This window comes from Colobus angolensis, unplaced genomic scaffold (genome assembly GCF_000951035.1).
Source record: "Colobus angolensis palliatus isolate OR3802 unplaced genomic scaffold, Cang.pa_1.0 Scaffold201, whole genome shotgun sequence".
NCBI lineage: Eukaryota > Metazoa > Chordata > Mammalia > Primates > Cercopithecidae > Colobus > Colobus angolensis.
Window position 1 is genome coordinate 5,895,005 of NW_012115167.1, and position 11,809 is coordinate 5,906,813.

Consider the following 11,809-nt stretch of genomic DNA (forward strand, 5'->3'; position numbering starts at 1 on the left):
GTGAGCCATTGTGCCTGGCCCGCAAGTTTTAACTTACATTAAGAAATGCATTCATTTTGTTTAACATTGAAGGCTTTTTTAAAAACAAACTTCTTTTTCTTCTCTAACCTTTTGATAAGCTGTGGCTAGAGTATTCTTTGAAATTAGTGAGCAAGATGGGAAATCGATTCTTTGAAAGTTTGGAAAATGGAGTAAAGTATTTGTTTTGGAACGTAATGATTATAAATTGTGCTGAAAGAAATAAATATGAGGAATATGGCTGCAAGATTCTAACAAGATCAGTATATTGTATTTAATACAAATAGTGTTGATTGAGCAGATCCCTCCAGTAACTATCATAGATCTCACATGCCTGCTTTATATCAAGCACTGTTTGTGCTAAAGATACAACATTTTAAGTATAATGTTTCGTAGCTTGGGTACAGCAATATAATACAGCAATCCTCTACATCAACAAATCATCTTCTATGACACCATTTTTAATGTCTATGTAGTATTTCATTATACTGGTATTACTATATCATAATTTGCTTAACCAATTCTAGTATTGGACATTTAGATGTCTCCACATTTTTACTATTAAAGCAACTATATCTTTGTATCCAAATCTTTGCATAAATTGTTAATACTTTCTAGGATAAATCTCTAGAAATGGCATTCACTAGATCAAAGAGTGTGTACATTTATACAGGTTCCTAATATGTACATTTATACAGTTTCCTGATATGTGTATGCAAATTACCCTCCAGAAAGTTTGCACCAAGTTGCATTTCCAGTTTTCAGTCCTCTGCTCTAGAAGGAAAGGAATTAGAACCAGCAATCCATCTTTTTATATCAGGTTTATTTCTCTCACAGGCCAGCTTCCAGTGTTTTGCTGGAGCCCATCTCCCTTCACCTTCTCAGGTACCTCTCTGCCAATTTATTCTCTCTCTCTCCTTTCAGCATCAGTCCTCTCTCCTTTTCTCTCCCTCACCAGTGACTTTCATCTTCTAAATCTAATGGACAGCTTTTATGGACTCATCAGGATTTGACTTGAAACATTATTTTTCAAGACAAGAGAATTCAGAATGTTTAAGTTATTGTTATATTTAGACATTCTACTTTTCTCTCCTTCTCTGGTCAGTCCTCAGTCTCTTTGCTAGATTTCCCTCTTCTATTAGAATTCCTGAGAACTTGCTTCTGGGCTCTCTATTCACTTGCTCTATTTATTCTTTCATTCTCATGCCCTTAAATGCCATCTGTGGTATGAGGTGAAGAGCCCCACATTTATATCTCCAGCCCAGTCCTGATTTTTCAGACGTGGGTGTCTCCACTGGAGTCTTTCACAGGTATTTCACTCTTACTGTGTTCAAAACTGAACTCTTAATATTCTTCCAAATCTCTTTCAATTCTCTCCATTTCAGCAAATGTCTCAGATTCACTCATTTGCTCAAGCTGGAAATCTTCTCTTTTCCTCCGTTAACAACATCTGCATCAGCAATCCTGTTGCTTTTTTCTCCAAAGTGTATCTTGAACCCATCCTTTCCTTTGTCTCCCCTTCTCCCTCTATAGCTCCAGCTACCATCATCCCTCACCTGGTCTATTGTGAGAATCAGTTTCCCTCCTTCCATTGTCTCTGGCTTCCTCTTAGTCGTTCTTGACACTCTAGCCAGTGTCAGGTTTTTTGTTTATTTGTTTTGTTTTTTGAAATGGGATCTCACTCTGTTGCCCAGGCTGGAGTGCAGTGGTGCGATCTTGGCTCATTACAACTTCCACCTCCCAGGTTCAAGTGATTCTCCTGTCTCAGCCTCCTGAGTAGCTGGGATTACAGGCATGTGCCACCACGCCCAGCTAATTTTTTTTTCTTTTTTCTTTTTTTTAGTAGAGACAGAGTTTCACCGTGTTAGCTAGGATGGTCTTGATCTCCTGACCTCAAGCGATCAGCCCACCTCGGCCTCCCAAAGTGCTGAGATTACAGGCGTGAGCCACTGCACCCGGTCTTTTTTTCTTCTTCTTCTTTTAAAGGGACCAGATTATGTCATTTCCTTGCCGAAAGGTATTTAAAGGGCTGACAGCCTGGGTTGGAGCTGCTTGTGGGAGGGTTTGAGGGTGATGGCCCTGGGTGGGGGCTGCTTGTGGTAGGGTTTCAGGGAGATGGCCCTGGGTGGGAGCTGCTTGTGGTAGGGTTTGAGGGTGATGACTCTGGGTTGGAGTTGCTTGTGGTAAGGTTTGAGGGTGATGACCCTGACTGGGATTGAGGTGGCATTTCTTGCTTTTCCTGCTATGACTGCCAAAGCCTCATCCTCTCATCCTCATGAGAGGAAATAGAGAGCCTTGGAAACCAACATTTCCGTCACAGAAAAAGTATATAGGGCCATGCAAGCCAACTGTAGCTGACTGTGCAGTCCTCCAGTACCTGCAGGCATTGACATTGCCTCAACTTTCCAATTTGCCCAGGACAACAAAATTTACTATAAATCTTAGGTAAGGTGTCCTTAGTTAGACCCAGGGATGCATACAGAGTCCTTTGCAGCCAGTCATTCACATAGAGAAGCAAGGCAACCAGGTGATCCTGCCAGAAAGTCTGGCGAATATGGTACCATCTCTTTCTCAGAATTGTATTATCCCTATGTGTTGCAAAACAGTATTCTGTATATTTTGATTATAAGTTTCAAGCTTATTTTGCAGCACATAACAGGAATTTCTGTTGAAATTGGGCTGCTGACAACTTTTATGAATGCAAACAAAAGCATTGTCAGTCACGCTTTTCTAAGAGAAAGACTCTCAGAGATTTAGTGTGTTTGGTTATTGGTGTTATTAGCATGATCTTCTGTTCTTCTGTATCATACCTTTTATTTTCAGTTGCGTCATTATACCTTTATTTTTTAAAAGCCTTCTTTGGACTTTTTGATGTACTTTGAATTGTTGGAATAACTGATTTCATTCTGAAATTTCTTTACATGAGTTTAAAATGCTTTATTTTATTGGTGACTTCTTTGATCATGCCTTTTAAATCTAAGGATTACTGTTATGTGCTTTTAGAAGATTTATGTTAGTATTACCAGATTTTTGTTCACATACCTGTTTGGTTTCATTACCTTATTGGCTATCTGGAGTCTAGTAATGTAACTGGATGGAGTCTTGGGATATTAATCCTGGCTTTACTCTACATCATTTAAAACTTTTGGCCTTTTTATGGACATCTGAGAACTTTCGGGTGGGTTTTATGAATATTTTTTACATGATCAAGTTATGGAGTTGCTTCCAGCAAGAGACCTTTTCAGATGTGGATGATATTTGTCCAATATATCAAGCGGAATTTCAAAGCCTATTCTTAACTGTCAGCATGTATTTTGTCAAGAATGTGCTACCTTATGGTCTAACAGAGGGAAAACGTGGATGGTTAATCTAAATCGCATATCACCCATTTCACTTAGTTAGGTTATAGTGACATCAGAATATGTGTGTATATATATTATATATATATATGCATCACAATGGATTTTTCAGTTCTAGAAGTTAAGAAAAATGTTTCCACCAAATATTTTAGAATATTATAATGATGTTTAAGTATGTTGTACAATTTTTAAAAGATTAAATGAGTGAGAGAACCCTATGTTAAAAAATTTATGTTCAACCTAATGTGTGTGTCAGCAACATTTATTCTATCTTGACAGATGATTGCATTGTTAAACTGTACGTGTGTACGCTGTGTTACCAAAACAACTGGGTAATTGGAACTAGTGATTTTAGAGGAAATTAGGTATTTTTTCCTGCAAGTGTTTTCAGAATAAAGGATATTTTTCATAATATTTTAAGATACTTGTTATCTGAAAGTAGAATTTTCTTTAGCATTGGTATAATTCTCATCCTCACAAATTCTTAAGATTTTCATAAAATTTGTAATTTAAATGAAAATTTTAAATGCTATGTTTTATGTATAACAGATTTCTAAGCCAAGATTAATTTATTGAGATGACATTTTAATATTATTCTCTGTAGTATGGTTAGTACCTTTTTAAGACATCTTTAGGGGTTTTCATTGCACTTTGGATAAAATCTAAAATTCTTATTTTCTACAAATACTTCGTAATTTTTCTTGTGCCTATCACTCCAGCCCTGTTTGATGCAATTTTCTCCCCTGTTCATCCACATAGGCCTTTTTAGATTTTGTCAAGGGCTCTAGGCATCTACCTCAGAGCCTTTACATTGCTGTGTCCTAGCCTGGAATACTCCCCTTCTTTCTCTACCTTTCCTGGCTATCTCCAGTTTACCTCTCAGTCTCAGCTTAAATATCAATTCTTCTGATAGCCTTCCCTGGTTCCCCATCAATCTAAATTAAGTCACTTCTGCTACTGTTTCTTATTATGCTTTCACATTCCCAGTTTATAGTTACATTTATGTGTGTGTGAGTATATATTTAATATTGGTCCCTCACACTGTAAGCTCTGAGGAGAAAGGGGAAATGACTGTTTTGTTTATCATTTTATATGTAGAACGTTTTATAATGCATAGCACAGTGTACACATTCAATAAATATTTGTTGAATGAATGAATAAATGAGTGAATATAAGATTCTGTGTAATCTAGCAAAAACCCATTTTCAAAGTCTATGCTGTTTTGATCCCTTGTAAGCTGTAGAGTTTGCAATCTGTAGGCCATAAATATTTCTATTTGTGGTCTTTTGGAAAGGTATAAAAAGCAGTGATGATTATTAATATATGTAATGTATGAGTAAACAATGTTGATTTATATATTTTGCTTTATTTTACCAGAATGTCTTTGCAAGGGATATGTGTTACTGTTTCTGTTTATACCATGAGAAAAATAGATCAGAATGAGGCATACTTAGAGAAATGATTAATACTGCCCAAGAATACAAAAAGAGTCAAAATCTTATAATATGTCACTTTTATATGTTTATCATAATAGTTTGTTTTGTTTTGTTTTAGATGATGCAAAATTGAGGAGCCTTGCAGCCCCCAGTAACCTTTCTATGCGTCAGACTCTTGAAGGTCATAGTGGTGAGTCATGCAATTTCTTTTAAGTCATGTTTGAGTGGTATTTAGACATTTGGGAAGTTTCTACTTAATGCAGAAATGTCAACTTTTTTTTTTTTTTTTTTGAGACAGAGTCTTGCTCTGCTGCCCAGGCTGGAGTGCAGTGGCCGGATCTCAGCTCACTGCAAGCTCCGCCTCCCAGGTTTACGCCATTCTCCTGCCTCAGCCTCCCGAGTAGCTGGGACTACAGGCGTCCACCACCTCGCCCGGCTAGTTTTTTGTATTTTTCAGTAGAGACGGGGTTTCACCGTGTTAGCCAGGATGGTCTCGATCTCCTGACCTTGTGATCCGCCCGTCTCGGCCTCCCAAAGTGCTGGGATTATAGGCTTGAGCCACCGCGCCCGGCCAGAAATGTCAACATTTTAAATAATGGTAATATTTAAAGTACAGATGCTCTTTGAGTTATGATGGGGATATGTTCCAGTAAACCCATTGTAAGTTGAAAATGCATTTAATACACCTAACCTACTGAACATCACAGCTTTGCCTAGCTTACCTTAAATGTGCCCAGAAAACACTAGCCTACAGTTGGGCACAATCATCTGACATAAAGCCTATTTTATAATAAAATGTTGAATATCTTATGTAATTTATTGATTTCTGTATTGAAAGTGAAAAACAGAGTAGTTGTATGGGCAATCGAAGTACGTTTTCTACTGAATGCGCATTGCATTCCCACCACTGAAAAGTCATTTAAGTAGTACCATTGTAAGTTGGGAGCTGTTTGTAATCATTTCTGTTGAGACATTAGTAATACAATGTAGAGTCATTCAACTTTTATGTGATTAAACAACATCTTAAATAAATCTAGAAGAACGTAGCTGTTATTTTATATATTGAAAATACTCCTGTCTATGGATGTTATATATATAATCCTTTTTAGAATCTGTCCTATGATTCCAGATTAAAGGAGACTGAAGAGACTGGGCGTAGTGGCTCACACCTATAGTTCAAGCACTTTGGGAGGCCAAAGTGGGAGGATTGCATGAGGCTAGGGTTTTGGAACCACCCTGGGCAACATAATGAGACCCTGTTTCTACAAAAAATAAAAAAAAACTAACCAGGTGTGGCGCTGTGCATCTGTAGTCCCAGGTACTCAGGAGGCTGAGGTGGGAGGATCCCTTGAGGTCAGGAGTTTGAGGCTGCAGTGAGCCACGATTGTGCCACTGCATTCCAGCCTTGGTAACAGGGCAAGATCTTGTCTCAAGAAAAAAAAAAGACTAAAGATTGAGACGTATAACATACAAATGCATTGTATAATCCTAGATTGGATCTTGGAATGAGAAAAACAAATGTCTATAAAGGACATTATTTAGACAATTGATAAAATTTGTATATGAACTGTGAGTTAGATAATAGTATATCAGTGTTAAACTTCCTAGTTTGTAATATGGTTATGGAAGAGAATGTCTTTATTTTTAGGACATGTACACTAAAGTATTTAGGGATTAAAAAATTAAAAGTCATCAATTATTCATGTACCCTGGAGGTTTAAGATATGCTTAAGAGTGTTTTATCAATAGAATGGAAAACAAGAGTGAGAGGTTGGCAGAAGAGAGATTATGGGACATATCTACCAAAAATGATAAAAATTTCCTAAACAAGTACTTAATATTGTATCCTTTGGACATCATTATTTTTGGGAGTCAGGCCAATTGGGTAAACCATGCTTGTATTTGTTTCTGTCATCAGGTATATGGTAGTTCTTGTAGCTCGCCATGATAGGTGTCTTCACTGGGATGGAATAGGGATAGATATGAAAAACAGTATTATGCATTGTTATAGAAAATTAGTGATATCAATAACTGCATCCTATGAATAGGTTTTAAGGAATATTAAAGACTAGTTAGCTGTGCAGGAACCATATTGATTTTAACATGATCTTGGTGTTTATATAAAAATATAAATTTGAAATCAGTTGTAACCTTTAAGTTTCTTTTTTTTTTTTTTTTGAGACGGAGTCTCACTCTGTCGCCCAGGCTGGAGTGCAGTGGCCGGATCTCAGCTCACTGCAAGCTCCGCCTCCCGGGTTTACACCATTCTCCTGCCTCAGCCTCCCGAGTAGCTGGGACTACAGATGCCCGCCACCTCGCCCGGCTAGCTTTTTGTATTTTTTAGTAGAGACGGGGTTTCACCGTGTTAGCCAGGATGGTCTCGATCTCCTGACCTCGTGATCCGCCCGTCTCGGCCTCCCAAAGTGCTGGGATTACAGGCTTGAGCCACCGTGCCCGGCGTAACCTTTAAGTTTCTAAATTGTTTTATAATGTTCTAGGTTCTGTTCAAGTTGTAACATGGAATGAGCAGTATCAGAAGTTGACTACCAGTGATGAAAATGGGCTTATCATTCTGTGGATGTTATATAAAGGTATACATTACTAGGAGAGCTTATTTAATTTTTCACATGTTGACATCTAGCTTACAGTATTTGGAAGGATAAATAACATCTCCAAAATAGACCCCTTTTACTAACAACAGGAGTTCATCCTGACTGCACAGTGGTAATATTTCTGGATTTATTGCTGCCTACTTTTCACTTTTTTTTTTTTTTTTTTTACTTTAACCCTGTTATTAAGAAAGTGAATTAGGTCATCGTTGGCTATCTCCAAAATGAAGTTAGACTCTTAGCAGAAGAATAGCTTCTACTTGAGATAGCTCTTTTTTTTCCCTATATTTCCAATAAGAATTACTTCCTAGGTAGTTCCAGTTTATAATTACATTTATGTGTATGTAAGTGTGTATTTAATATTGCTCCCTGAGTAGACTGTAAGCTCTGAGGGGAAAGGGAAAATGACTGTTTGTTCATTGTTTTATATGTACAACCTTTTATAATACATAGCACAGTGTACATGTTCAATCAATGTTTGTTGAATGAATGAATAAATGAGTGGCTAGAGTTATCTCAGTAGATGAAAACACATTTAGTAAGAAGTCAAAGAGAATAATTCATTTCCTGCATGGGCCAGTTAGTTTCCTTTTCTTTTATGGATACAGATTTTATCTCAACTCTGACTACTGGTTCACGGTTTGTGCCTCTTGTCTACAAGAGAAAGGGAGGGTAAAAGAAGGATTAACTTAGATATACCACTTCTACGAGAAAAACAGCTCATCATACATGTTCTCCTGAGGCCTGTAGCCATCATCTTCAAAAGGGAAGGGTGCCTTGGTTCATGTGTGCTGTTTTGAAAAGTTTATGTGTGCTGTTTTGAAAAGTTCCTGTGTGCTGTTTTAAATGGCAGGGCATACCATTTAAAAAGTCTTCACTAAAGATATACTATAATACTTTAATTTTTAAAAAGGTGTGTGTACGTGTGTGTGTAGGGGATAGAATGTGAAAATTCAGTGGATTGGAATAAACATTGTCTGTTTCCAAGGTAGGTCTTCAGGTCTTCTTTGGGTCTCAGTCTGGATTCTGTTACCCTGCTCTGACCAGTTATTCCAAATTGCATGATTATTTTCTTGGCTGCAGGCCAGAGTTTCTTATGTCGGTATGTCAAAAAGCCTTTAAGAAAAACAAAAACCGAATAACCTATTTTTTTTGCCTGTAATTTGGTTATGCTAAAAGACAAGTTACATCTCATTCCTACCCTGCATACAACTAGAATATTTTTGTCATTCAGCATTAGAGATGTGGTATCACTAATGTAATATAAACTGATTAGAATTTTTTCAAGCAGGCTTACTTAGGGTTTTACCTAATAGCTGTGTATTTTTTGGCTTCATTCTCTTTGTGATGGTAACTAATATGCTGTATTTAATATGCTCATAATTACTCATTGGAGAGTTTATGTGTACATATAAAGTTATTGTTACTTGGAGTTTTTTTCTTGGTTATGATCTGAACCATATTGTTCAAGTGGGAAAAGTTAGGCTTTCAGAAAAAGCAGTAGTTCTGGCTCTGAAAAAGCAAATTAAGTTTATTTTTTAATTGACAGAAAGAGACAGGGAAAGAAAGAAAGAGGAAACAAAGGATGGGCATTTATTATGTTTTCTGTGATAATCTTTGAAGCAGTTATCAGTTAAGCCCAAGTTAATTTTTCATTGTGTTTTTGTTGGATTTGGAAGCTTTATACTTTAATGTCTCAGGCTGTAGAAAACTTTGCGGTTATTTATCCCGTGGTGTACTTTATAGATTGCTTTCAATTCTTAAGTACTGTTTAATAGATGTGAAAGTTTTGACTTGTTATTTTTTAAATTTGTGAAAACAGGCTCTTGGTTTAAGGAGACGACCAACAATCGAAATAAATCAGTTGTTCGCAGTATGAGCTGGAATGCTGACGGACAGAAGATCTGCATTGTATATGAAGATGGGGCTGTGATAGTTGGTTCAGTGGATGGTAGTGCATTGATTGGACATAGAACTAAGATCAATATCTGGCTGACAGTTTTCTTCTTTAGAGATTTAAGTTAGTTATCATATGTTAGCATTCTGATTGAAAAATAGACATAAAAAGAAAATATTTGATATACAATTTGATGACGTTCAAGAACTGTTCTTTGGTTTTAACCATCTGTTTTTATGTATATTCAAGGAAAAAAGTCTTATTTTTTTATTTTCTACTGTGGCATTGAAAAAAGTGAATTAACTTTTCAGCATTTTTTAAACATGTCTGCCTCATTATGTAATTTCTGTTAATATTGGTTAGTCTGTACAAATACGTAGACCTTAGTTTCAAAAAGTCTGTGGTCATTTTTATTAGAACTGAACATGTCATTTTTGGTTGTAGTTTATAGCCTTAAAAACCCACATTTTTGAAATTCTAGTAATAGATAAAACTGGGTCTTCTGAGAGTCTGCACCTTTGTTTTAATTTGAAACTCTGTAGATAAATAATATATTTTAAAATCATTTTTATTTTCTCTCCCTCGCGCATGCGCACTCTCTCTCTCTCTCTCTCTATCTCTCTCTCTGTGTTTGTGTGTGTATGTGTAACTTCATGTATTCAACAAATGTTTCTGAGAGCCTATAAAGCAACAGCTATCATTTTAGGAACTAAGGGTACAGCAATGACCAGACCTAGATCAGGAGAGATGGATAAGTAACCGAGAAATTACAGTACCCTGTGATAAGCGCCAAGATGGGGAAAATACAGGAGCATGTAGAAGTGGCCACCTAATGCAGACTTGGAGGGATCAGGAAAGGCTTCCTGGAGGAAGTGATGCTGTTGCTGAGGCATTAACCACAAGGTAGACTGGTGTGTAGAATGTCTCAGCTCTAAGAAATAGCATTTGAGGAGGTCCAGAGAAGTTACACTTAGCTATGTTTGGGCCATTGAAAAACGTTGATTATCAGTAGGGTATAATACTAAAGGTGAAGAGTAGTATGCAGTGAATCTAGAGAGAGAAACAGAGGTCAGATCATGCAGATCATAATTTATATTAAGGTGTTTGGACTTCAGTCCAACAGCACTTGGGAGGCCAATGAAAAGTTTTAAGAATGGGAGCAATGTGATAAGATTGTTCCTTAGAAAAAGCTCTGTGCTACATATGAAGAATAGAGAAAGGAAAGAAAAATAATGGGCAGCTGTATCAGTAAACTACTCTGGCAATTCAGGTGTGAGATTATGGTGGATGGTAGCCATCCAGGTAATGACAAGGGAATGGAAGTAAGTAGATTTTAGACATACTCAGGAGGCAGAATAGTTAAGATTGGGGATGAGAGGATGGAAGTCCCCAGGGCAGTATCCAGAGTTTCAGCTTGGGCAGCTGGATGGATGGCAATGCCTTTCATTAAAATAGTGTGGAGAAAGAATGATTTTAAGGGAAAGTTTCTCTATTGGATATGTTGATTTTGTCATGCCATAGGCCATTCAAGTAAATCTATCCAGACCGTAGTTAGACATACATATCTGCAGCTCAAAAACATCTGTGCTGAACACAAAATTTTGGGAACCACCAGCATATACATGGTAATTTAAACCATTGAAGTAGTTGAACAAAACTTAAGGGCATTTGTAGAGTTAAGAATCAGCAACATTTAGGCTGGGGATGGTGGCTTATGCCTACAGTCCCAGCACTTTGGGAGGCCAAGGCAGGAGGATTGCTTGAGCTCAGGAGTTTGAGACCAGCTTGGACAACATAGCAAGACCTTGTCTCTGCTGAAAATAAAAAATCAAATTATCTGGGTGTGGTGGCACACTCCTGTAGTCCCAATCACTTGGGAGGCCAAAGTGGGAGGATTGCTTGAGCCTGAGAGGTTGAGGCTGCAGTGAGCCATGATCTTACCATTACACTCTAGCCTGGGCAACAGAGTGAGACCCTGTCCCGGGTGGGGGGGGAGGAATCAGCAACATTTCAGGGATGGGCAGAAGAAGGATGTTGAAAAGTAGGAGTCTTGGAGATAAAGGAGTATATGGGCTAATGGCAGCAAAGAGAGTTCAAGAAGGAGGGAGTAGTAAAAAAGAAATGTGTCAATTGGCTTTAGCAACAAGCCATCAGTGACGTCCATGAAGGCAGTTTCTTTCTTTTTTTTTTTGAGACGGAGTCTTGCTCTGTCGCTCAGGCTGGAGTGCAGTGGCCAGATCTCAGTTCACTGCAGGCTCCGCCTCCCAGGTTTACACCATTCTCCCACCTCAGCCTCCCGAGTAGCTGGGACTACAGGCGACCGCCACTTCGCCCTGCTAGTTTTTTGTATTTTTTTTAGTAGAGAGGGGGTTTCACCGTGTTCGCCAGGATGGTCTCGATTTCCTGACCTCGTGATCCGCCCGTCTCTTTTTTTTTTTTTCTTTTTTTTTCTTTTGAGATGGAGTCTTGCTCTGTCGCCCAGACTGGAGT

At 37.8% G+C, this 11,809-nt stretch overlaps 1 protein-coding gene across 1 annotated transcript in view; it reads left to right on the plus strand.

The window, feature by feature from the left end:
- LOC105511664 (WD repeat-containing protein 35-like) overlaps positions 1-11,809 on the plus strand; it is a gene marked incomplete at its 3' end in the record, with an annotated part of 85,666 nt that overhangs the window by 2,808 nt on the left and 71,049 nt on the right. Inside the window, 3 exon segments of the mRNA XM_011941840.1 lie at positions 4,932-5,003; positions 7,312-7,404; positions 9,245-9,373. Coding sequence (XP_011797230.1) covers positions 4,932-5,003; positions 7,312-7,404; positions 9,245-9,373 — 294 coding nt within the window.